The 25,921-nt window shown below is 50.3% G+C and overlaps 2 protein-coding genes across 2 annotated transcripts; both read right to left on the bottom strand.

The window, feature by feature from the left end:
- Positions 1-4,274: 4,274 nt before the first annotated feature.
- LOC306946352 (cytochrome P450 2C9-like) lies at positions 4,275-9,125 on the bottom strand (the record flags this gene model as incomplete). Its single annotated transcript, XM_079535355.1, has 9 exons — positions 4,275-4,456; positions 5,070-5,211; positions 5,686-5,873; positions 6,265-6,406; positions 6,594-6,770; positions 7,221-7,381; positions 7,804-7,953; positions 8,452-8,614; positions 8,946-9,125. 9 exons carry the CDS (start codon positions 9,123-9,125, stop codon positions 4,275-4,277), a joined length of 1,485 nt encoding a protein of 494 aa, XP_079391481.1.
- A 6,906-nt stretch (positions 9,126-16,031) lies between these two features.
- Positions 16,032-20,870, bottom strand: LOC306946353 (cytochrome P450 2C9-like; the record flags this gene model as incomplete). The annotated part of the gene is made up of 9 exons (XM_079535356.1): positions 16,032-16,213; positions 16,827-16,968; positions 17,443-17,630; positions 18,015-18,156; positions 18,344-18,520; positions 18,971-19,131; positions 19,549-19,698; positions 20,197-20,359; positions 20,691-20,870. 9 exons carry the CDS (start codon positions 20,868-20,870, stop codon positions 16,032-16,034), a joined length of 1,485 nt encoding a protein of 494 aa, XP_079391482.1.
- Positions 20,871-25,921: the final 5,051 nt, after the last annotated feature.

Here is a 25,921-nt window from a genome sequence, read left to right as displayed (position 1 = left end):
CATTGCTAATGCCTTCTTTTCCATTCCTTTGGCCAAAGAATGTAAGCCACAGTTTGTTTTCACATGGAGGGGCGTTCAGTGTACCTGGAACCGTTTGCCCCAGGGGTGGAAACACAGCCCAACCATTTGCCATGGGTTGATCCAAACTGTATTGGAACAGGGCAGTGCTCCTGAGCACCTGCAGCACATTGATGACATCACTGTGTGGGGCGATACAGCAGAAGAAGTCTTCGCGAAAGGAGAGTGAATGATCCAAGTTCTTCTGAGTGCTGGTTTTGCTATTAAGCGAAGCAAAGTGAAAGGACCTGCCCAGGAGATTCAGTTCCTAGGTATAAAGTGGCAAGATGGCCGTCGTCACATCCCGACAGATGTGATCGACAAAATCACTGCTATGTCTCCACCCACTAGCAAAAGAGAGACACAATCTTTTCTGGGTGCAGTGGGCTTTTGGAGAATGCACGTTCCAAACTACAGCCTCATTGTAAGCCCCCTTTATTATGTGACGCGAATGAGAAATGAGTTTACATGGGGCCCTGAGCAGCAGCAGGCTTTTGAACAGATTAAACAGGAGATAGCCCGTGCCGTGGCCCTAGGGCCAGTACGGACGGGACAGGGTATAAAGAACATCCTCTATACTGCTGCTGGAGAGAACGGTCCCACTTGGAGTTTGTGGCAAAGAGCCTCAGGAGAGACCCGAGGCCGACCCCTGGGATTCTGGAGTCGAGCCTACAGGGGGTCGGAAGAGGGCTACACTCCAACTGAGAAGGAGATCTTAGCCGCGTATGAGGGGGTTCGGGCTGCTTCTGAAGTAGTTGGTACTGACACACAGCTCCTTCTGGCACCTCGACTGCCAGTGCTGAACTGGATGTTCAAGGGAAAGGTTCCCTCCACCCATCATGCTACTGATGCCACTTGGAGTAAGTGGATTGCACTGATTACACAACGAGCACGGATGGGGAACCTCAGCCGTCCAGGAATCCTAGAGGTCATCATGGACTGGCCTGAAGGTAAAAAGTTTGGAACACCACCAGGAGAAGAGGTAGCTCGTGCTAAAGAGGCCCCACCATACAATGAACTATCAGAGAATGAAAAGAAATATGCCCTGTTCACAGATGGATCGTGTCGTATTGTGGGAAAGCATTGCAGATGGAAATCTGCTGTGTGGAGCCCCACACGACAAGTTGCAGAGGCCACTGAAGGGAAAGGCGAATCAAGCCAATTTGCAGAGGTAAAGGCTGTCCAACTGGCCTTAGATGTCGCTGAATCGGTTAGATGTTCGCTGAATCCAGATGTCGCTGGAGAGGTGGCCAGCGCTCTATCTCTACACTGACTCATGGATGGTAGCAAATGCCTTATGGGGGTGGTTACAGCAGTGGGAGCAAAATAACTGGCAAAGAAGGGGTAAACCTATTTGGGCTGCTGAACTGTGGAAAGACATTGCTGCTCGAACAAAGAATATGGTTGTGAAGGTGCGCCATGTAGATGCTCATGTGCCCAAGAGTCAGGCTACTGAAGAACAGCAAAACAACCATCAGGTAGACCGAGCTGCCAAAATTGAGGTGGCTCAGATAGACCTGGACTGGCAGAACAAGGGTGAATTATTTCTAGCTCGATGGGCCCATGAGACCTCAGGTCATCAAGGGAGAGATGCAACATACAAATGGGCCAGAGACCGAGGGGTGGACTTAACTATGGATGCCATTGCATAGGTTATTCATAACTGTGAAACATGTGCCATCGTCAAACAAGCCAAGAGGATGAAACCTCTCTGGGAGGAAGGGCAATGGCAAAAGTATAAATATGGGGAGGCATGGCAGGTTGATTACATCACCTTGCCACGATCTCGCAATGGTAAGCATTATGAGCTTACTATGGTGGAGGCAACCACTGGGTGGCTCGAAACATATGCAGTACCCCATGCTACCGCCCGAAGCACCATACTGGGTCTCGAGAAACAAGTCCTGTGGCGACACGGCACCCCGGAAAGAATTGAGTCAGATAATGGGACTCATTTCAAAAAATCTCTTGTAAATACTTGGGCCATAGATCATGGCATTGAGTGGATTTACCATATTCCCTATCATGCACCAGCCTCTGGTAAAATAGAACGATACAATGGATTGTTAAAAACGATGCTAAAAGCACTGGGTGGTGGAACATTTAAGCACTGGGAGAAGCATTTGGCAGAAGCTACCGGGTTAGTCAATACCAGAGGATCTATCAATCGTGATGGTCCTAACCAATCCAATTCCCTACATACCGTAGAGGGAGATAAAGTCCCCGTTGTACATGTAAAGAACATGTTAGGAAAGGCAGTTTGGGTTCCTCCAGCTTCTGGAAAGGGCAAACCTCTCCGTGGTACAGTTTTTGCCCAGGGACCAGGATCCACTTGGTGGGTAATGCAGAAGAATGGGGATGTCCAATGTGTACCACAAGGAAACTTGATGCTGGGGGAGTGCAGTTACTAATTCTATGTATACGCATATAACCATGTGTGTGTAATGCATTTTAATCATTTCGTTTGTTTGTTTGTATATATGTATATATATTTTAAGCATGATGTAACGATGTAGAATAAGGGGTGGAATGTCATGGTTCTATGTTTTTTTGTTTTTTTGTTTTTGGGTTTCAGTATTCCACATCAAAACATCATGTAGTGTACGGGGCATTAAAGTGTCACTGCCCCAATTCTAAGTACCTATCCCTGTACATTACAGAAATCACGGGATCTGGCCCTTCGGGGTGGGGGGGGGGCGCTCTCCTGCTGCCTGGCAGTGGGTGCTGGAGGGTGCTTTTCTAGCCGTTCCAAGCTTTTCAGGTTTGACTCGGTCCCGGGAACTCTCTCTCTCTCATCTTGTCTGATTTATTAATCTCAATTTCAATTAAATTGTATTTATTGTGTTATCTTGTATTCCAATATTATAGTAAAATAAGTTTTCCTCCATAGATTGTTGCCGCTGCTCTTTTCCTCCCTTCCTTCCTTCCCATGTTTTGTGGGACTGGGGTGGGGGAGAGGGCAGAGGCCTGTCGCCCCTGTCACGGACATAGATTGATCTGGTCAACTCCGTGACACCTGCCTTCCTTCCAGTGTATTAACCACACTGCTCAGCTTGGTGTCATTTGCTAATTTGCTGAGGGTGCACTCAATGCCATTGTCTCTGTGGTTGATGAAGCTGTTGAAGTGCACCAGTCCCAAGACTGTCCCCTGAGGAACACTGCTTGTGACCACCTTCCACCTTGACACAGAACCATAGATCGCAACCCTAAATTTCCCCTTTTCCTGCGGAGTCATCCCAGGAATGATACTTTGCCCGGGGCTGGCATTTTTCCTCCATGCGATGTAACTCCTTACTCAGAGTGATTTCTCACTCTCTGTTCCTTCCTCGGTGCTCCCAGCAAAGGTATTTCAGCTGACATGTGGAGTGGAAGTGTTTATTCTCCTATGAGTTCAGCAGGAGACACCATGAGGGAAGTGATCACTGCACTCCATCTTTATTCAAGGGAGGTGCTGAGGGGCCCGTTGTCAGTCAGTATTGTACCGTGTAATGCGTCAGGGAGACAGAGGTGCCACAGTAGGAAGGTGCTGCCAGCCCTTCCAGCCTGTGCAGTGGCTGGGCCATAGTGTGCCCAGTAATTCTGAAGGACCCCTAGCAGCAGGCACCTTTCTCTCAACCCCCTGTGAGCAGCATACTGGCAGGGGTCCTTGCAGGCAGCAGCAGCAGTGAGTCCACCGATGAAGCAGGCAGGGCCTCACCCTGGGAAGGACAGTCTTGCCTGCACAGCGCTGCCCACGTGCACTCTGACCTACTGTGTTGTGTGGAGCAGTGTCTGTGGGCACGGTCCTAACGCAAAGAAAGGAGCAGCTCAAGTCCTCATGAACAGATTGTTCTTTATTGGGTCATTAGCATAAACATACGGCATAGCAACTCGGTCCCTCTGCAAAGTCTGCTGCTGCTGTTGGGACACACAAGGCCAGAGAAGCGGGTGATGGATAGCCACAGAGTCACAGCTGTGAGCAAATCAGCTGTTCAGTGGGTCTGCTGTGCTCATGCAGCCTGTGATGTGACATAGTGTCATTGCAGTGGGGTGCAACATCACCTCCTGCGCTGTGTGAGCAGGTGCAGATCTGTGTTTGGTCTGCCTGGGGCTTTGTCTGTGGGCTGTCCTCGTGGAGGCTTTGAGGTGGTGGGGCAAAGTTCCTGCCACTGGTTTGAGTCGGGGATGTGTAAAGGAGCGGACTGGCTGAGGAGCACAGCAGTGAGGTTTTGTGCCCCTCAGCGGGGGATAGCACAGAGCTGGTAGTAGGGAGGAACATTTCCTGTCCCACTCAGTGTTGGGGTGATGCTGAGTTCCTCAGGGCTGACAACAGGCTTCACGGTGAAGTTCTGCAGGATGGCGGTCAAGAGTAAGAATATCTCCATGCGTGCCAGGCCCTCTCCAGGGCAAATTCGTTTCCCTGGAAGCAAACACAACCAATAGCACTGAGCAGCTGATGTTGAGCGGCTCAGTGTTTGTACTAAGCCCACGTGTTATGTATGCAGCTAAAGCACACGTTGACTAGATGCAGCCGCAGCAGCGAGGTGCGTGGAAGTTTGGCTGGGTGTGTGATGGCAGAACAGGAGCAGGAGAAGTGTTGAACACAGGAGGAGGGGCGGAGGGGATGGGAGTGAGGTGATGCAGAGGGTGGTTGAGAGCGGAGGGTTGGGGCTTTTGGACAGCGGGTGTCTGCCCGTGGCCTACTTAAGAGGAGCGTGGGAAAAGTGGAGCTGCCGTGGAAAGACAGGTTGGTTCAGGCTGGCTTTGATGGTTGCGTATGAAGGTGACAGCTAGTTTAGAAAATGAGAACGGGTCCGCTGCGTGTCATTCCATCAGCATCTCCCAGCGGGGGTTTTGAAAAGCTGTCAGGCCCTAACCAAGGTGTCCAATGTGGCTGGGGAAGAGATCAGCTGAGAGGAATTAAACAGAGAGCAGTGAGCCCTGAGGAAGCGCTGGCAGGACTGGGCTGGGAGCATGTGTGGTCACCTGAGCAGGAGGACCACAGCTCCTGAGGGAGGAAGGCTGTGCCTTACCTGCTGAGAAGGGAATGAAGAACTCGCTCTTCCTAAAGGTGCCGTTCTGGTTCAAGAAATGTCCAGGATTAAACTCAGTTGGGTTTGGAAACTCCTTGCTGTCATACAGTGCGGTACTGAGGAGGGGATAGACGGTGGTACCCTGCAGTGACACGAGAAGAGCAGAACATGAAGGGGAGCGGCGTTGGGCCACTTAATCCTGCTGCCTGCCAAGCAACGGCTGGACTTAGCGGTACGATCGTGTCAGAAGACATGAAGAAATGTGAGCACAGTGGCCCAGGCTCTAGTGGATTGTGGTGAGCTTGGTGCCTGTGTGAGGTGACACAGCTATGTTTTGTTGTGAGCTTTGCATGTTTCCCCTAACTGGGCAGTGTACAGAGCAAGGCAGTAGAGGAGTTGGTCAGAGCTAGTGTTCCAGTCTGGGCCCAGGGAGCAGCAACAAGGCAGTGCACGGAAGCTAGCGAAACCGCTGGGATGTGAGGATAGAACCTTTATGAAGGCCTGAATGTGGACAAGGTCTGGCCCCAGCGTTTCTTGCTCCTGGCCTCTATCTGACAGCCTGACAGCAGTGGTGCTGCCGCGCTGTTGCCAAACCGGAGGGAGCTTGCCTGCTAACCTTGGGAATGACGTAGTCTCTGAAGTGGACATCCTTGGTGACAGCATGAGGGACGCTTGTAGGGATGAGGGTGATGAAGCGCTGGATTTCATGGACCACTGCATCTGTGTAGGGCATCTGGGTCCGGTCAGCCACGCCAGGTCTTCGTGATCGTCCTACTACCCGATCAATCTCTTCTTGAACTTTCTCTGTCGTGAGAAGCACAGCCAATAAGACGAGCGAATAAGGCAAACCCCACCCAAGCAGGTTGTCCTAAGCAGTCCTCAAATCCTGTGGGTTCAGTAGCAACTCAGTGATGTTGGGAACATTTATGTTGATTTAGGTGTTGTCCGGAATGCATCTTCTCTGCAGCCTATTCCAAGAATGCCTTATAACAACTTAGTTACACTGGAGTACCGAGAGATAAAGTTGTGGACACAGCGAAATCCCTGCCCATGGAGGGGGTTGCACAGCACAGGCAGCAACCCTTATGAGGGTGCAAGGACATTGCCCACAGACGTAGAACATGAAACAGAAAAACTGTTAGATGTGTCACAACCTGGGGAACAGTAGAGAGGAAAAAATACTGTAGACCAGTACCTTGTATCTTTGGATATTTGAGGAGAAGCAGAAGTCCGTATCGTACAGTGGTGCTTGTTGTCTCTGTTCCAGCAAGGAACAAGTCAAAGGTTGAGGTTATCAGGTTTGTGATGTGGAAGTGTGATTTGGGATTGTCTTTTTCCTAGAGAAATAAAACTGTGCTGTTTCTTGAGTTGAAAGGAGAACCGTGCCCCTTTCTTGTGTCTCCCCATTTTTCTTTTTTTTCCACCCTGGGCTATTGAATTTCTCTGCTAAGTGCAGCAGCCAACTGGGAGAAGTTATCAGCATAGGTGTATTTGGGGATGAGCTGTGTTTTGGTGTCTCCTTACCTCCTGCATTTTGCTGAGGAAACAGTCAATGAAATCCTGGGGGGCGCTGGGATCCAGGGAGACTTGGTGCAGCTTTATCTCCTCTGCCGCAAAGGCTTTTAAAGCATCCATTTCTTTGAATATCTTGTTGTGTGGGCCGGGCAAATAATCCAGGATGTAGGAGAACATTTGGTAAAACTGGAAGGAAAGAAACAGAAAGGTCCCCAGAGTGACCATTGCCCTAGTCTTTGTGATTAGCCAAAAGCAGGCAGGTTCAACCCCCTCAGCTAAGCGAGGGAGATGGGCTGTTTGGCTGGCCAGTTCTATACAGCAGTGGAGACCTGCTTGGTCACGGTATGAATTCTTAGAGATTTTAAATGCTTTGGGTTGGAAAGGGCATTCAAGGTCATCTAGATCCAGTGACAATGCCGTGGGGTGGTAACAGCATTAAACCTTCTCTGTCTGGAAGGTATTCACTTTTCTGCAATAGAGTGCTGACAGGTCCTACTGTAAAATATCACAGAATCACAAAATTTCTTCCTGAATTGGAAGATACCCACAAGGCTCATTGAGACCAACTTCCCTGTGAGGGAGGCCTCCTGCTCCCCTGGCAAAATGTCCCCACTATGAAATATCTGCTGAACGTACCTGTCCCCAGCGGGAATTCATCAATTCAAATATTTTGTTTGTGGTGTTCATCAGGGACATGAACTTTTTGTCTTTGTAGTCATATCGTTTCCCAAAGACGATGGAACATATGACATTGGAAACAGTGCAGCTCAGCTTGTACGTGGGGTCGAAGGGCATTCCTGTGAGTTCAGAAAAGTTACAATGTATAAATAAGTAATGAAATAATTAAATAAAACCTACGGCTACTGTGGGTAACATGAGCTGCAGTGGACAGTGGAATTTCACAGTCTCTGAATGAAGCAGAGGGGTTCTCCAAAAGGAACTCTATGTGATCCTGGCAGTGTTAACAGCTTAACAGCTCGGGAATCAAATGTGCAGGAAGGTGCCCTAACAGACTCACAGAATGGTTCAGAGTCTTCTGAGAGGCCACCTTGCCCACTGTTCAAGCAGGGCCACTTAGAGCCGCTGCCGCAGGATCACATACCAACATCTTTTGAGCATCTCCAAGAATGGAGACCCCACAGCTTCTGCTAAGAACATGGGCTCCCTTGGCACATTCCTTTTTTTTACAAACGTAGGCGATATTAAAAGCAGATCGTACTGTTTGTTTTTCTGATCTCTTCAAGCAAGTGCTCAGCTTCCTCCTGGATCCTCTCTTCTATGCTCCTCTTCCCCATCCCAAAGTTGCGCAGAGTGGTGAGAGCAAACCGCCGAACTTGTAACCATCCCTCGTTGTTGCTGAAAATAATGCCTGTGGAGGAAGAAGAAAGGGGAAAGACCTGTCTTGGGTGTGCTGGACCTGTGATGAGTGGAGGCTCACAACGAGAGCGAGTGCTGTCTCTGGGGGAGCACTGACACAGCACTGTGTAGCACTGTGGTTTGGATGCAACCTGCAGAGGTGCTGTAGTCCAGCAGCCTGCTTTTGGCCTTCTCCAAGACATAACCAACCTCCTTGTGAACAGCTGATCCCTTGCATCCACACAGAACTTCCCCTACTGCAATGTGGCTCCGTTGCTTCTTGCCCTTTGCTGTGCACACATGAGCCCAGTCTGGCCCGATGTCTCTCCTACGCACTACACGTGGTGGAAGCCAGAGACTGAGGGCTGCCCTGCCTTCCCTTGTCGCAGTGGGACCCACCCTCCTCTCTCTGGCTGCCCTCATACATGCATCATTTGCTCCAGCCCTCATCTGCCATACTTGTCCTCAGCGCTTCCCTTTTCCTCAGGGGAAGCTCAGTCAGTGAGCATACCTAATCCTTTGTTAGCCCGGTCTCCAATAGGCATGTGTCCTCTGGCAGCAAACTCATCCGCACGATCAATCAAGGCTTCTTTCACCACCTCATATCCAGACAGCACCACTACTGGAGTTGAACCCAGTTGCACTGAGAAGACCGGCCCGTATTTTTCAGAGAGCTGTCAAAATGCAAGAGAGAGCGTGGCTGTGGAGCAGGTAGAGAGGAGGGGTTGAAAAGTGATCAGGCTGCTGCTGCCTCCTGCTGCAAGCTGGGCAGCCTCACAGACCTGCAGTGTTAAGTGAGGCCTGGTCCTCTCAAGACAAACATCAGTGAGCCATCAGCCCCATAACAAGGGCGGAAGCAGCGAGGGGTCAGCTGAGATCCCCAGGGCTTTTCTGCTCCTTGCCCACTGCCACTCAGCAAGCTACAGCCACACATCGTCCCCATGCACACAGCCCACACATTCCCCACCCTCAGCAGAAACTGAGAGGAAAGAAGGGAGTCCTTACCTTCTCAAGAGTTTTGGCTAAATCCTTTGGTTTCACCTGCAGTATGTTCCCTACGATGGGAAAGGGAGCTGGTCCCTCAGGCATCTTCCCCTTTCCAGACCTTTTTCTCCATTGCGCGATGGAGAGCAGGCAAGCCACACAGATCAGGAGGACAACGCTTGCTGCTCCCAGGAGCAACATTTCCAAGGTGGACAGGAGCTTCTGATTGTGCTGTTGTGGCTGCCTGTGCCCCTTTATATACTGAAGGGTTCTGCTTTGTTACGTAAGCTACATGTTTTTTTATCACCTGGCTGCGTTACCCAATACTCCTGGTCAAATTTCTGAGACTGCTCTGTATTGCGAAATTAGGGCTTATCGGATTGTTTATTAAAGACACGCCTCGTGTCAAACAACTGCAGAGGCCAACAAAGTTCAAGTAACTTCATGTCTGCTCATAGGGCTACTTATTTCCCTCAAAGTTCATTGTTACAGAGTACCTGCTGTGGGTGTGGTGTTCCACTTGAGGTGCTCCCTGAAATGTACAGCATGTTCCCAGTAGCTCAGTGCCATGTGGATATTCTATTCAATACTTTATCTGCTCTCACGGGGAGGAGCCATTTGTACTTGTTCTTGACATCTTCCTAACACCACTGGTTGCGGCCACTCTGCGTGCAATATTCTGAAGAACATGGTCATGTATGGTCTTGTGTGCATAACAACCAACCTAAGTCTCTCTCTGTAAGTGAAGTATGGCCTCACTAGAGGGGAAAGAATAACAATCTCACATGATCAGAAATGTCTGCAGAGATGGCAGTGCACTAGAAAGGACCTACTGGATGACATGAGCGGGACATGAAAAAGGTGAACTTGGCCTTTGGACTCTGATATCTTCAAGCACTTTTAGAAGACGGGAAGAGATAGGGAAGCAGGTAAAGAGAGAACAGTAGAAACTGTGACAGTCTCTGGGGAATGGCTCTCCAAGTTGAGAAAGATCTGAACTTGTGAAAGCAAGACTGTATCTTACTGCAACAAAACAGAGGCAAGGGCATGAAAAACTCTTGGAGACAAACCAGCAACTGTGTAGAGCCCCAGCAGGGTACTCTCTGGGCTGGACTATACGATGCTGCCAGTGCTGCATAGAACAACCTTGGCTCTGGTCTTTTCAGTAGTAGGTGGAGAGTCTTTCATTCAGTGTGAAGGTGAGGAGATCATCTATGTGGCATCTCATGCAGAAAGGATAGGGCATATCTGGGTACCTCCTCTTCATCTGGTACAAGAGTTTCCAGAGGCCCACTTTGGTAGAGCATCATGTGCTGAGCACAGTGCTGGAATTTTCTCAGCACTTCATGCTGATTTGATGACAACAACAAAAACAAAAACAAACAAAAAAACAAAAAAACAAGGAACAATCCCGTAGCTGTCCCTACAAACCCTGTATTGCAAACAGTGCAGCAGACCAGAGCCAGGAGTACATAAGGGAAACCACCTCTTTTCATGTGTGCACAGCTGCCTACTTATCCATCAGCTGCAAGCAGGAGACTGCTTCCATGCTTCCATGTTAACACCCTGTGTGTAGGATTTGAAGCAGTGACACCTTTAACAGAGAGCATTGTCACTGAGCTTTTTGCACTTATGCCATGGAATGCGCAATCAATGCATCAAGGGGGGAAAACATGGAGAAAAGGCAGAACTGCGGGACTGGCCAGTGAGGGGAAGAACTCAGGGTGAGAGGAAGAGCTGGAAGGCCCTTCTGGGGCTCCAGAGTGGAGTGCACAAATGAGCTGCTCTCAGCTCTGTGTTATGAACACAGAGCCATCTCGTGACAGAAGCTGAGCTGGTGGCCTGTGGCTGTTTGCTGGGATGGGTGCAAAGCACACAGTGATGGCTTTGGAGGCAGCTGGGAGCAGTAGAAGATGTTAAACTGCTGGGTTGGGTCCACCTGGAAGCGTCAGGACTCGTTCTTCCCAGCTGTCTCCACAGCTTAAAAGCTCCAGGCTAAGGGCAGGTGCTTCATGGTGCTTGGCAGGAGAGCAGGATGGGTGTTGTAGGGCAGGCCATGGCTGTGTTTGGAGCTTTGTCTTTCCTGGGGTTGCTTGGTCCCCTTGCTTTGGTTGTGGGGACTTGGAGTAGGCCTTTTGTTGACCCTGACTTGTTGTTTTGAGGCCAAGGGAGCTTGCAGCTCACGTTTCCCCCAGGCTGGGAAGGGAATGCTTCCTTTGTGCTGACTGCTTGGGGTAAGTGAGGGTGATGTCAAGAGGCGTTCTGAGTGCTCCTTCATCAAATTTGAGCGTGCTTCTGAGCAGAGTGGTGTGGTTGATGCTCTCTAGGGCTAAGATGTTGTCTGGATGGACCTTGATGGGCTTGAGCTGTGAATGCATCAGAGGCTCATGATGCTGGAGAAAGTTTCTCGAAGGTCCTGTACCTGTCTGGGGTGATCCCAAACACCAGATCAGACTAGGTGGTCTGCTCCAAAAGGGCCCCTGTGTCCTAAAAATCCAATTGTATCCTTCACTGCATTAAAGGAGATGTGGCCCATAGGTCAAGGGAGGTAATTCTCCTGCTCTACTTTGCGGTTCTGAGACCCAACCTACATTCTGCATCTGGGAGCTCAGCAGCTCCCAGGATAAGAGAGTGGTGGACTTGTAGCAGGTCTAGAGGAGGGTCATGAAAGGCCATGGCTGGAGGACTTCTCCTGGGAAGTTAGGCTGAGAGCTGTGTTTGTTCAGCCTGGAGAAAGGAAGGCTCCAAGGAGCTCTTGCAGTAGCCTTCCGATACTTGAAGGGGGTTTGCAGGAAAGAAGTGGAAGGTGTGTATTGACAGGAGAAGGCGTAATGGTTTTAAACTGAAAGGGGGTAGGTTTAGGTTAGTCGTAAGGAACAAGATATTCACAGTGAGAGTGGTTCAGTGCAGCAACAGTCTGCCCGCAGGAACTGTGGATGCCCTTTCCTTGGAGGTGTTTAAGGCCTGTCTGGATGGGGCTTAGAACAACCAGGTTTATTGGATGGTGTCCCTTCCCCGGGCAGCGGTATTGGATCTGGATGGTCTTTGAGGGTCCTTCCAACCCAACCATTCTATGATGCTATAGAATGAGGAACTCCTGCTCTGGAAGGCCCTGGACTTTCTACTTTCCTTTTTGCTTCTGAATCACCTTTACTCGGTTCTTTGTTTAATAATTATGTTGCCAGCATGTTCAGGCAGGTTTTGATGTGCTTATCTTAACTGCTGCGTAAGTGCCGACATTACCATAGCAGTTTATGAAAGTTCTTTTGTGCCTATTAACTTGTAGTTGGTGAAAGTGGAGTTCATGGATGTTTGCTTTGTAGAGGACTAACTCATGGGAGTTTGCATTGCTACAGAGTCTCTCTGCCACCGGTTCATATCCCCACCAGTTTTTCTGTAAATTTCGTGGAACCATAGAATGGCCTGGGTTAAAAAGGACCTCAAAGATCACCTAGTTTCAACCACCCTGCTGTGTGCAGAGTTGCCTACCACCAGACCAGACTGCCCAGGACCACATCCAGCCTGGCCTTGAATGCCTTCAGGGATGGGGCATCCACAACCTCCTTGGGCAACCTGTTGCAATGTGTCCTCTGTGCGGAAAAACTTCCTCCTAATATCTAACCTGAACCACCCCTGTCTCAGTTTAAGACCATTTCCCCATTGTCCTATCACAGCCGTTCCCGTTCTTGTTCATTTGCTCCCGTCAGGTACTGGAAGGCCATAATGCAGTCTCCCAAGAGCTTCTCTTCTCCATGCTGAATAATCCCAGTTCCCTCATCCTTTCCTCACAGGACAGGTGCTCCTGCCCTCTGATCATCTTAGTGGCCCTCCTCTGGACCCTCTCCAAGAGCTACAAGTCCGTCCTGTACTGGGGGTTGCGGGCTTGGATGAAGTACTGCAGATGGGGCCTCACAAGAGCCAGGTAAAGGGGGATGTAATCACTTCCCTCTCCCTGCTGGTCACCTCTCTTTTAATGCAGCCCAGAACCCAGTTGGCCTTCTGGGCTGCAAGGGCACACTGCTGGCTCATGTCCAGCTTCTCATCTACCTGGACCCCCAAGTCCTTCTCTGCAGAGCTGTTCTCAAGGAGATCTTCCCCCAGTTGGTATAAGTACCTGGGATTGCCCCTGGCCTAAGTGCAGCACCCTGCCTTTGGCCTTGTTGAACCTCATTAGGTTTTCATGGGCCCACTTCTCCAGCCTGTCCAGGTCCCTCTGGGTGGCTTCCCTTCCTTCCAGTGTGTTAACCTCGCTGCTCAGCTTGGTGTCATTTGCTAATTTGCTGATGGTGCACTCAGTGCCATTGTCTGTGTGGCTGATGAAGCTGTTGAAGTGCACCAGTCCCAAGACTGTCCCCTGAGGAACACTGCTTGTGAACACCTTCCACCTTGATGCAGAACCGTAGATCTCAACCCTAAATTTCCCCTGTTCCTGGGGAGTAGGGTTCTCTTCTCAGTACTACCTCACTCTTTGTGCCCTAATTCTAGCAAAAGCCCTGGAACTAGGAGTACTCCCAATGTTTCTCACTTCTACCAGGACGATCTCAGTGTGTTCCAATTATTCCCACCACCCTGGCGGGCACGCAGGAATTTATTTACCAGAGGGGAAAACTCACAAGTGCAGTCACTCTGTCCTTTTCCTGCCAGAAGCCCTTGGCCCTTTCATGTCACAACCCATGGCTTTTCTGAGCATTCACTTCTGCTTGCACAAGCCACGAGCAGACAAGCCTGGTTGTTCCTCTCGGTCCGTGTGAAAGTCTGGGGAAGCAAGGCTCAAAGACCCTCTTTCCACCTTTCCCAGTTCCATTGGAGGAAGACCACTGGAGGCATATGTTTGGGATTTTCAAATAACAGGCCAGCAGTGTTGTAACTTGGTCTCTTTTCTTCTGAAGTAAAACTCAAGCTTGGAGGAAATGTCACCTCTGTGTAGAATCTCCAGTAGGCTTGCTGTCTGCTCCTTCTCTTTTTGGACCTCAGTTCAGCAGGTGTCAGTGGCAAGTGCCACTCCTGCCCTCAGGGCAGCCAGCACCCCCCTTCCATGGGATGCTTGGAGAGTGTATCCCTGCTGTCTGTAAATGCCGTTTGGGCTTGGGGCTGGGCAGTGTGTTAAGTGTTGCATCTCTGTGCACAGTTGTTTTGCACAGCATACCCCATCCCTTGCATGGTATGGGGCAGGCACACGGCATTCTCGCTGGAGGCAGTCCCAGAGTGCATGGGGCCATCTGGTCTGCAGTTCATAGCGGTTACTGATGGTGGTATTTAATTCCTCTTTTCCTGTCAGAGGTCTCCAGAGAACTTCTCTGCGGGTGACCACATCTTTCATGCCCTTTTTCATGAGACCCATAATATCAGGAAGAGCCTGCGTAGGATGAAGGTCAACAGCTGTCTGGGTGCCAGGGTGAACCTGGGAGCTTGTGAAGATGGTTTTGGAAGAGAAGGAGCAGCTCTGATGTGACGGTGGCTGTTCAGAGCCTTCTTTGGTGTGCTCTCCTGCAGCTGCCAGCATAAGACTGTGCTATGTGACAGTCATCCTAGGAATGATACTTTGCCCAGGGCTGGCATTTTTCCTCCATGCGATGTAACTCCTTACTCAGAGCGATTTCTCACTCTCCGTTCCTTCCTCGGTGCTCCCAGCAAAGGTAATTCAGCTGACATGTGGAGTGAAAATGTTTATTCTCCTATGATTTCAGCAGGAGATGCCATGCAAGAAATGATTCAACAGCATCCTGGCCTGCATTAGAAATAGTGTGGCCAGCAGGAGCAGGGAGGTGATCTTCCCCCCGTACTCAGCACTGGTGAGGCCGCACCTTGAGTACTGTGTTCAGTTTTGGGCTCCTCACTACAGGAAAGATGTTGAGGTCCTGGAGCGTGTCCAGAGAAGGGCAACAAAATTGGTGAGGGGTCTGGAGCACAAGTCTTATGACGAACGGGTGAGGGAGCTGGGATTGTTCAGTCTGGAGAAGAGGAGGCTCAGGGAGACCTCATTGCACTCTACAACTTCCTGAAGGGAGATTGTGGTGAAGAGGGATTTGGCCTCTTCTCCCAGGGAACGAGCACAACACGGGGTAATGGCCGCAAGCTGTATCAGAGGAGGTTTAGGTTGGACATAAGGAAGAATTTTTTTCTCTCAGAGTGGTCAGGCACTGGAATGGCCTGCCCAGAGAGGTGGTGGAGTCACCATCCCTGGCAGTGTTCAAGAGGCATCTATGCGTGATATGGTTTAGTGCTTGTGGTGGTAATGGTGATGAGGAGACGGTTGGACTAGATGATCTTATAGGCCGTTTCCAACCTTGTGATTCTATGATTCTATGATCACTGCACTCCATCTTTATTCAAGGGAGGTGCTGAGGGGCCCGTTGTCAGCCAGTGTTGTACCATGTAATGCTTCAGGGAGACAGAGGTGCCACAGTGGGAAGGTGCTGCCAGCCCTTCCAGCCTGTGCAGTGGCTGGGCCATAGTGTGCCCAGTAATTCTGAAGGACCCCCAGCAGCAGGCACCTTTCTCTCAACCCCCTGTGAGCAGCATACTGGCAGGGGTCCTTGCAGGCAGCAGCAGCAGTGAGTCCACTGATGAAGCAGGCAGGGCCTCACCCTGGGAAGGACAGTCTTGCCTGCACAGCGCTGCCCACGTGCACTCTGACCTACTGTGTTGTGTGGAGCAGTGTCTGCGGGCACGGTCCTAACGCAAAGAAAGGAGCAGCTCAAGTCCTCATGAACAGATTGTTCTTTATTGGGTCATTAGCATAAACATACGGCATAGCAACTCGGTCCCTCTGCAAAGTCTGCTGCTGCTGTTGGGACACACAAGGCCAGAGAAGCGGGTGATGGATAGCCACAGAGTCACAGCTGTGAGCAAATCAGCTGTTCAGTGGGTCTGCTGTGCTCATGCAGCCTGTGATGTGACATAGTGTCATTGCAGTGGGGTGCAACATCACCTCCTGCGCTGTGTGAGCAGGTGCAGATCTGTGTTTGGTCTGCCTGGGGCTTTGTCTGTGGGCTGTCCTCGTGGAGGCTTTGAGGTGGTGGGGCAAAGTTCCTGCCACTGGTTTGAGTCAGGGATGTGTAAAGGAGCAGACTGGCTGAGGAGCACAGCAGTGAGGTTTTGTGCCCCTCAGCGGGGGATAGCACAGAGCTGGTAGTAGGGAGGAACATTTCCTGTCCCACTCAGTGTTGGGGTGATGCTGAGTTCCTCAGGGCTGACAACAGGCTTCACGGTGAAGTTCTGCAGGATGGCGGTCAAGAGTAAGAATATCTCCATGCGTGCCAGGCCCTCTCCAGGGCAAATTCGTTTCCCTGGAAGCAAACACAACCAATAGCACTGAGCAGCTGATGTTGAGCGGCTCAGTGTTTGTACTAAGCCCACGTGTTATGTATGCGGTTAAAGCACACGTTGACTAGATGCAGCCGCAGCAGCGAGGTGCGTGGAAGTTTGGCTGGGTGTGTGATGGCAGAACAGGAGCAGGAGAAGTGTTGAACACAGGAGGAGGGGCGGAGGGGATGGGAGTGAGGTGATGCAGAGGGTGGTTGAGAGCGGAGGGTTGGGGCTTTTGGACAGCGGGTGTCTGCCCGTGGCCTACTTAAGAGGAGCGTGGGAAAAGTGGAGCTGCCGTGGAAAGACAGGTTGGTTCAGGCTGGCTTTGATGGTTGCGTATGAAGGTGACAGCTAGTTTAGAAAATGGGAACGGGTCCGCTGCGTGTCATTCCATCAGCATCTCCCAGCGGGGGTTTTGAAAAGCTGTCAGGCCCTAACCAAGGTGTCCAATGTGGCTGGGGAAGAGATCAGCTGAGAGGAATTAAACAGAGAGCAGTGAGCCCTGAGGAAGCGCTGGCAGGACTGGGCTGGGAGCATGTGTGGTCACCTGAGCAGGAGGACCACAGCTCCTGAGGGAGGAAGGCTGTGCCTTACCTGCTGAGAAGGGAATGAAGAACTCGCTCTTCCTAAAGGTGCCGTTCTGGTTCAAGAAATGTCCAGGATTAAACTCAGTTGGGTTTGGAAACTCCTTGCTGTCATACAGTGCGGTACTGAGGAGGGGATAGACGGTGGTACCCTGCAGTGACACGAGAAGAGCAGAACATGAAGGGGAGCGGCGTTGGGCCACTTAATCCTGCTGCCTGCCAAGCAACGGCTGGACTTAGCGGTACGATCGTGTCAGAAGACATGAAGAAATGTGAGCACAGTGGCCCAGGCTCTAGTGGATTGTGGTGAGCTTGGTGCCTGTGCGAGGTGACACAGCTATGTTTTGTTGTGAGCTCTGCATGTTTCCCCTAACTGGGCAGTGTACAGAGCAAGGCAGTAGAGGAGTTGGTCAGAGCTAGTGTTCCAGTCTGGGCCCAGGGAGCAGCAACAAGGCAATGCACGGAAGCTAGCGAAACCGCTGGGATGTGAGGATAGAACCTTTATGAAGGCCTGAATGTGGTCAAGGTCTGGCCCCAGCGTTTCTTGCTCCTGGCCTCTATCTGACAGCCTGACAGCAGCGGTGCTGCCACGCTGTTGCCAAACCGGAGGGAGCTTGCCTGCTAACCTTGGGAATGACGTAGTCTCTGAAGTGGATGTCTTTAGTGACAGCATGAGGGAGGCTCGTAGGAATGAGGGTGATGAAGCGCTGGATTTCATGGACCACTGCATCTGTGTAGGGCATCTGGGTCCGGTCAGCCACGCAAGGTCTTCGTGTTCGTCCTACTACCCGATCAATCTCTTCTTGAACTTTCTCTGTCGTTAGAAGCACAGCCAATAAGATGAGTGAATAAGGCAAACCCCACCCAAGCAGGTTGTCCTAAGCAAATCCTGTGGGTTCAGTAGCAACTCAGTGATGTTGGGAACATTTATGTTGATTTAGGTGTTGTCCGGAATGCATCTTCTCTGCAGCCTATTCCAAGAATGCCTTATAACAACTTAGTTACACTGGAGTACCGAGAGATAAAGTTGTGGACACAGCGAAATCCCTGCCCATGGAGGGGGTTGCACAGCACAGGCAGCAACCCTTATGAGGGTGCAAGGACATTGCCCACAGACGTAGAACATGAAACAGAAAAACTGTTAGATGTGTCACAACCTGGGGAACAGTAGAGAGGAAAAAATACTGTAGACCAGTACCTTGTATCTTTGGATATTTGAGGAGAAGCAGAAGTCCGTATCGTACAGTGGTGCTTGTTGTCTCTGTTCCAGCAATGAACAAGTCAAAGGTTGAGGTTATCAGGTTTGTGATGTGGAAGTGTGATTTGGGATTGTCTTTTTCCTAGAGAAATAAAACTGTGCTGTTTCTTGAGTTGAAAGGAGAACCGTGCCCCTTTCTTGTGTCTCCCCATTTTTCTTTTTTTTCCACCCTGGGCTATTGAATTTCTCTGCTAAGTGCAGCAGCCAACTGGGAGAAGTTATCAGCATAGGTGTATTTGGGGATGAGCTGTGTTTTGGTGTCTCCTTACCTCCTGCATTTTGCTGAGGAAACAGTCAATGAAATCCTGGGGGGCGCTGGGATCCAGGGAGACTTGGTGCAGCTTTATCTCCTCTGCCGCAAAGGCTTTTAAAGCATTAATTTCTTTGAATATCTTGTTGTGTGGGCCGGGCAAATAATCCAGGATGTAGGAGAACATTTGGTAAAACTGGAAGGAAAGAAACAGAAAGGTCCCCAGAGTGACCATTGCCCTAGTCTTTGTGATTAGCCAAAAGCAGGCAGGTTCAACCCCCTCAGCTAAGCGAGGGAGATGGGCTGTTTGGCTGGCCAGTTCTATACAGCAGTGGAGACCTGCTTGGTCACGGTATGAATTCTTAGAGATTTTAAATGCTTTGGGTTGGAAAGGGCATTCAAGGTCATCTAGATCCAGTGACAATGCCGTGGGGTGGTAACAGCATTAAACCTTCTCTGTCTGGAAGGTATTCACTTTTCTGCAATAGAGTGCTGACAGGTCCTACTGTAAAATACCACAGAATCACAAAATTTCTTCCTGAATTGGAAGATACCCACAAGGCTCATTGAGACCAACTTCCCTGTGAGGGAGGCCTCCTGCTCCCCTGGCAAAATGTCCCCACTATGAAATATCTGCTGAACGTACCTGTCCCCAGCGGGAATTCATCAATTCAAATATTTTGTTTGTGTTGTTCATCAGGGACAGGAACTTTTTGTCTTTGTAGTCATATCGTTTCCCAAAGACGATGGAACATATGACATTGGAGACAGCGCAGCTTAGCTTGTACGTGGGGTCGAAGGGCATTCCTGTGAGTTCAGAAAAGTTACAATGTATAAATAAGTAATGAAATATATAAAACCTACGGCTACTGTGGGTAACGTGAGCTGCAGTGGACAGTGGAATTTCACAGTCTCTGAACGAAGCAGGGGGATTCTCCAAAAGGAGCTATATGTGCTCATGGCAGTGTTAACAGCTTAACAGCTCGGGAATCAAATGTGCAGGAAGGTGCCCTAACAGACTCACAGAATGGTTCAGAGTCTTCTGAGAGGCCACCTTGCCCACTGTTCAAGCAGGGCCACTTAGAGCCGCTGCCGCAGGATCACATACCAACATCTTTTGAGCATCTCCAAGAATGGAGACCCCACAGCTTCTGCTAAGAACATGGGCTCCCTTGGCACATTCCTTTTTTTGCAAACGTAGGCGATATTAAAAGCAGATCGTACTGTTTGTTTTTCTGATCTCTTCAAGCAAGTGCTCAGTTTCCTCCTGGATCCTCTCTTCTATGCTCCTCTTCCCCATCCCAAAGTTGCGCAGAGTGGTGAGAGCAAACCGCCGAACTTGTAACCATCCCTCGTTGTTGCTGAAAATAATGCCTGTGGAGGAAGAAGAAAGGGGAAAGACCTGTCTTGGGTGTGCTGGACCTGTGATGAGTGGAGGCTCGCAATGAGAGCAAGTGCTGTCTCTGGGGGAGCACTGACACAGCATTGTATAGCACTGTGGTTTGGAGGCAACCTGCAGAGGTGCTATAGTCCAGCAGCCTGCTTTTGGCCTTCTCCAAGACATAACCAACCTCCTTGTGAACAGCTGATCCCTTGCATCCACACAGAACTTCCCCTACTGCAACGTGGCTCCGTTGCTTCTTGCCCTTTGCTGTGCACACGTGAGCCCAGTCTGGCTCCATGTCTCTCTTACGCACTTCACGTGGTGGAAGCCAGAGACTGAGGGCTGCCCTGCCTTCCCTTGTTGCAGTGGGACCCACCCTCTTCTCTCTGGCTGCCCTCATACATGCATCATTTGCTCCAGCCCTCATCTGCCATACTTGTCCTCAGCGCTTCCCTTTTCCTCAGGGGAAGCTCAGTCAGTGAGCATACCTAATCCTTTGTTAGTCCGGTCTCCAATAGGCATGTGTCCTCTGGCAGCAAACTCATCCGCACGATCAATCAAGGCTTCTTTCACCACCTCATATCCAGACAGCACCACTACTGGAGTTGAACCCAGTTGCACTGAGAAGACCGGCCCGTATTTTTCAGAGAGCTGTCAAAATGCAAGAGAGAGCGTGGCTGTGGAGCAGGTAGAGAGGAGGGGTTGAAAAGTGATCAGGCTGCTGCTGCCTCCTGCTGCAAGCTGGGCAGCCTCACAGACCTGCAGTGTTAAGTGAGGCCTGGTCCTCTCAAGACAAACATCAGTGAGCCATCAGCCCCATAACAAGGGCGGAAGCAGCGAGGGGTCAGCTGAGATCCCCAGGGCTTTTCTGCTCCTTGCCCACTGCCACTCAGCAAGCTACAGCCACACATCGTCCCCATGCACACAGCCCACACATTCCTCACCCTCAGCAGAAACTGAGAGGAAAGAAGGGAGTCCTTACCTTCTCAAGAGTTTTGGCTAAATCCTTTGGTTTCACCTGCAGTATGTTCCCTACGATGGGAAGGGGAGCTGGTCCCTCAGGCATCTTCCCCTTTCCAGACCTTTTTCTCCATTGCGCGATGGAGAGCAGGCAAGCCACACAGATCAGGAGGACAATGCTTGCTGCTCCCAGGAGCAACATTTCCAAGGTGGACAGGAGCTTCTGATTGTGCTGTTGTGGCTGCCTGTGCCCCTTTATATACTGAAGGGTTCTGCTTTGTTACGTAAACTACAGGTTTTCAATCACCTGGCTGCGTTACCCAATACTCCTGGTTAAATTTCTGAGACTGCTCTGTATTGCGAAATTAGGGCTTATCGGATTGTTTATTAAAGATGCACCTCGTGTCAAACAACTGCAGAGGCCAACAATGTTTAAGTAACTTAATGTCTCCTCATAGGGCTACTTATTTCCCTCAAAGTTCATTGTTACAGAGTACCTGCTGTGGGTGTGGTGTTCCACTTGAGGTGCTCCCTGAAATGTACAGCATGTTCCCAGTAGCTCAGTGCCATGTGGATATTCTATTCAATACTTTATCTGCTCTCACGGGGAGGAGCCATTTGTACTTGTTCTTGACATCTTCCTAACACCACTGGTTGCGACCACTCTGCGTGCAATATTCTGAAGAACATGGTCACGTATGGTCTTGTGTGCATAACAACCAACCTAAGTCTCTCTCTGTAAGTGAAGTATGGCCTCACTAGAGGGGAAAGAATAACAATCTCACATGATCAGAAATGTCTGCAGAGATGGCAGTGCACTAGAAAGGACCTACTGGATGACATGAGCGGGACATGAAAAAGGTGAACTTGGCCTTTGGACTCTGATATCTTCAAGCACTTTTAGAAGACGGGAAGAGATAGGGAAGCAGGTAAAGAGAGAACAGTAGAAACTGTGACAGTCTCTGGGGAATGGCTCTCCAAGTTGAGAAAGATCTGAACTTGTGAAAGCAAGACTGTATCTTACTGCAACAAAACAGAGGCAAGGGCATGAAAAACTCTTGGAGACAAACCAGCAACTGTGTAGAGCCCCAGCAGGGTACTCTCTGGGCTGGACTATACGATGCTGCCAGTGCTGCATAGAACAACCTTGGCTCTGGTCTTTTCAGTAGTAGGTGGAGAGTCTTTCATTCAGTGTGAAGGTGAGGAGATCATCTATGTGGCATCTCATGCAGAAAGGATAGGGCATATCTGGGTACCTCCTCTTCATCTGGTACAAGAGTTTCCAGAGGCCCACTTTGGTAGAGCATCATGTGCTGAGCACAGTGCTGGAATTTTCTCAGCACTTCATGCTGATTTGATGACAACAACAAAAACAAAAACAAACAAAAAAACAAAAAAACAAGGAACAATCCCGTAGCTGTCCCTACAAACCCTGTATTGCAAACAGTGCAGCAGACCAGAGCCAGGAGTACATAAGGGAAACCACCTCTTTTCATGTGTGCACAGCTGCCTACTTATCCATCAGCTGCAAGCAGGAGACTGCTTCCATGCTTCCATGTTAACACCCTGTGTGTAGGATTTGAAGCAGTGACACCTTTAACAGAGAGCATTGTCACTGAGCTTTTTGCACTTATGCCATGGAATGCGCAATCAATGCATCAAGGGGGGAAAACATGGAGAAAAGGCAGAACTGCGGGACTGGCCAGTGAGGGGAAGAACTCAGGGTGAGAGGAAGAGCTGGAAGGCCCTTCTGGGGCTCCAGAGTGGAGTGCACAAATGAGCTGCTCTCAGCTCTGTGTTATGAACACAGAGCCATCTCGTGACAGAAGCTGAGCTGGTGGCCTGTGGCTGTTTGCTGGGATGGGTGCAAAGCACACAGTGATGGCTTTGGAGGCAGCTGGGAGCAGTAGAAGATGTTAAACTGCTGGGTTGGGTCCACCTGGAAGCGTCAGGACTCGTTCTTCCCAGCTGTCTCCACAGCTTAAAAGCTCCAGGCTAAGGGCAGGTGCTTCATGGTGCTTGGCAGGAGAGCAGGATGGGTGTTGTAGGGCAGGCCATGGCTGTGTTTGGAGCTTTGTCTTTCCTGGGGTTGCTTGGTCCCCTTGCTTTGGTTGTGGGGACTTGGAGTAGGCCTTTTGTTGACCCTGACTTGTTGTTTTGAGGCCAAGGGAGCTTGCAGCTCACGTTTCCCCCAGGCTGGGAAGGGAATGCTTCCTTTGTGCTGACTGCTTGGGGTAAGTGAGGGTGATGTCAAGAGGCGTTCTGAGTGCTCCTTCATCAAATTTGAGCGTGCTTCTGAGCAGAGTGGTGTGGTTGATGCTCTCTAGGGCTAAGATGTTGTCTGGATGGACCTTGATGGGCTTGAGCTGTGAATGCATCAGAGGCTCATGATGCTGGAGAAAGTTTCTCGAAGGTCCTGTACCTGTCTGGGGTGATCCCAAACACCAGATCAGACTAGGTGGTCTGCTCCAAAAGGGCCCCTGTGTCCTAAAAATCCAATTGTATCCTTCACTGCATTAAAGGAGATGTGGCCCATAGGTCAAGGGAGGTAATTCTCCTGCTCTACTTTGCGGTTCTGAGACCCAACCTACATTCTGCATCTGGGAGCTCAGCAGCTCCCAGGATAAGAGAGTGGTGGACTTGTAGCAGGTCTAGAGGAGGGTCATGAAAGGCCATGGCTGGAGGACTTCTCCTGGGAAGTTAGGCTGAGAGCTGTGTTTGTTCAGCCTGGAGAAAGGAAGGCTCCAAGGAGCTCTTGCAGTAGCCTTCCGATACTTGAAGGGGGTTTGCAGGAAAGAAGTGGAAGGTGTGTATTGACAGGAGAAGGTGTAATGGTTTTAAACTGAAAGGGGGTAGGTTTAGGTTAGTCGTAAGGAACAAGATATTCACAGTGAGAGTGGTTCAGTGCAGCAACAGTCTGCCCGCAGGAACTGTGGATGCCCTTTCCTTGGAGGTGTTTAAGGCCTGTCTGGATGGGGCTTAGAACAACCAGGTTTATTGGATGGTGTCCCTTCCCCGGGCAGCGGTATTGGATCTGGATGGTCTTTGAGGGTTTTTCCAGCCCAACCATTCTATGATGCTATAGAATGAGGAACTCCTGCTCTGGTAGGCCCAGAACTTTCTACGTCCCTTTTGGTTCTGATATTGCCAGAGCAGTTCATGGAAGCTCATGTGTGCCTATTAACTTGTAGTTGGTGAAAGTGGAGTTCATGGATGTTTGCTTTGTACAGGAGTTCATGGGAGTTTGCATTGCTACACGGAATCTCTCTGCCGCGGGTTCAAATCCCTGCCAGCTTCTCTGTAAATTTCCCCTGTTCCTGGGGAGTAGGGTTCTCTTCTCAGTACTACCTCACTCTTTGTGCCCTAATTCTAGCAAAAGCCCTGGAACTAGGAGTACTCCCAATGTTTCTCACTTCTACCAGGACGATCTCAGTGTGTTCCAATTATTCCCACCACCCTGGCGGGCACGCAGGAATTTATTTACCAGAGGGGAAAACTCACAAGTGCAGTCACTCTGTCCTTTTCCTGCCAGAAGCCCTTGGCCCTTTCATGTCACAACCCATGGCTTTTCTGAGCATTCACTTCTGCTTGCACAAGCCACGAGCAGACAAGCCTGGTTGTTCCTCTCGGTCCGTGTGAAAGTCTGGGGAAGCAAGGCTCAAAGACCCTCTTTCCACCTTTCCCAGTTCCATTGGAGGAAGACCACTGGAGGCATATGTTTGGGATTTTCAAATAACAGGCCAGCAGTGTTGTAACTTGGTCTCTTTTCTTCTGAAGTAAAACTCAAGCTTGGAGGAAATGTCACCTCTGTGTAGAATCTCCAGTAGGCTTGCTGTCTGCTCCTTCTCTTTTTGGACCTCAGTTCAGCAGGTGTCAGTGGCAAGTGCCACTCCTGCCCTCAGGGCAGCCAGCACCCCCCTTCCATGGGATGCTTGGAGAGTGTATCCCTGCTGTCTGTAAATGCCGTTTGGGCTTGGGGCTGGGCAGTGTGTTAAGTGTTGCATCTCTGTGCACAGTTGTTTTGCACAGCATACCCCATCCCTTGCATGGTATGGGGCAGGCACACGGCATTCTCGCTGGAGGCAGTCCCAGAGTGCATGGGGCCATCTGGTCTGCAGTTCATAGCGGTTACTGATGGTGGTATTTAATTCCTCTTTTCCTGTCAGAGGTCTCCAGAGAACTTCTCTGCGGGTGACCACATCTTTCATGCCCTTTTTCATGAGACCCATAATATCAGGAAGAGCCTGCGTAGGATGAAGGTCAACAGCTGTCTGGGTGCCAGGGTGAACCTGGGAGCTTGTGAAGATGGTTTTGGAAGAGAAGGAGCAGCTCTGATGTGACGGTGGCTGTTCAGAGCCTTCTTTGGTGTGCTCTCCTGCAGCTGCCAGCATAAGACTGTGCTATGTGACAGTCATCCTAGGAATGATACTTTGCCCAGGGCTGGCATTTTTCCTCCATGCGATGTAACTCCTTACTCAGAGCGATTTCTCACTCTCCGTTCCTTCCTCGGTGCTCCCAGCAAAGGTAATTCAGCTGACATGTGGAGTGAAAATGTTTATTCTCCTATGATTTCAGCAGGAGATGCCATGCAAGAAATGATTCAACAGCATCCTGGCCTGCATTAGAAATAGTGTGGCCAGCAGGAGCAGGGAGGTGATCTTCCCCCCGTACTCAGCACTGGTGAGGCCGCACCTTGAGTACTGTGTTCAGTTTTGGGCTCCTCACTACAGGAAAGATGTTGAGGTCCTGGAGCGTGTCCAGAGAAGGGCAACAAAATTGGTGAGGGGTCTGGAGCACAAGTCTTATGACGAACGGGTGAGGGAGCTGGGATTGTTCAGTCTGGAGAAGAGGAGGCTCAGGGAGACCTCATTGCACTCTACAACTTCCTGAAGGGAGATTGTGGTGAAGAGGGATTTGGCCTCTTCTCCCAGGGAACGAGCACAACACGGGGTAATGGCCGCAAGCTGTATCAGAGGAGGTTTAGGTTGGACATAAGGAAGAATTTTTTTCTCTCAGAGTGGTCAGGCACTGGAATGGCCTGCCCAGAGAGGTGGTGGAGTCACCATCCCTGGCAGTGTTCAAGAGGCATCTATGCGTGATATGGTTTAGTGCTTGTGGTGGTAATGGTGATGAGGAGACGGTTGGACTAGATGATCTTATAGGCCGTTTCCAACCTTGTGATTCTATGATTCTATGATCACTGCACTCCATCTTTATTCAAGGGAGGTGCTGAGGGGCCCGTTGTCAGCCAGT

This window comes from Tetrao urogallus, assembly GCF_951394365.1.
Source record: "Tetrao urogallus genome assembly, chromosome: 5".
Lineage (NCBI taxonomy): Eukaryota > Metazoa > Chordata > Aves > Galliformes > Phasianidae > Tetrao > Tetrao urogallus.
This window is presented reverse-complemented; position numbering and strand designations above follow the sequence as displayed.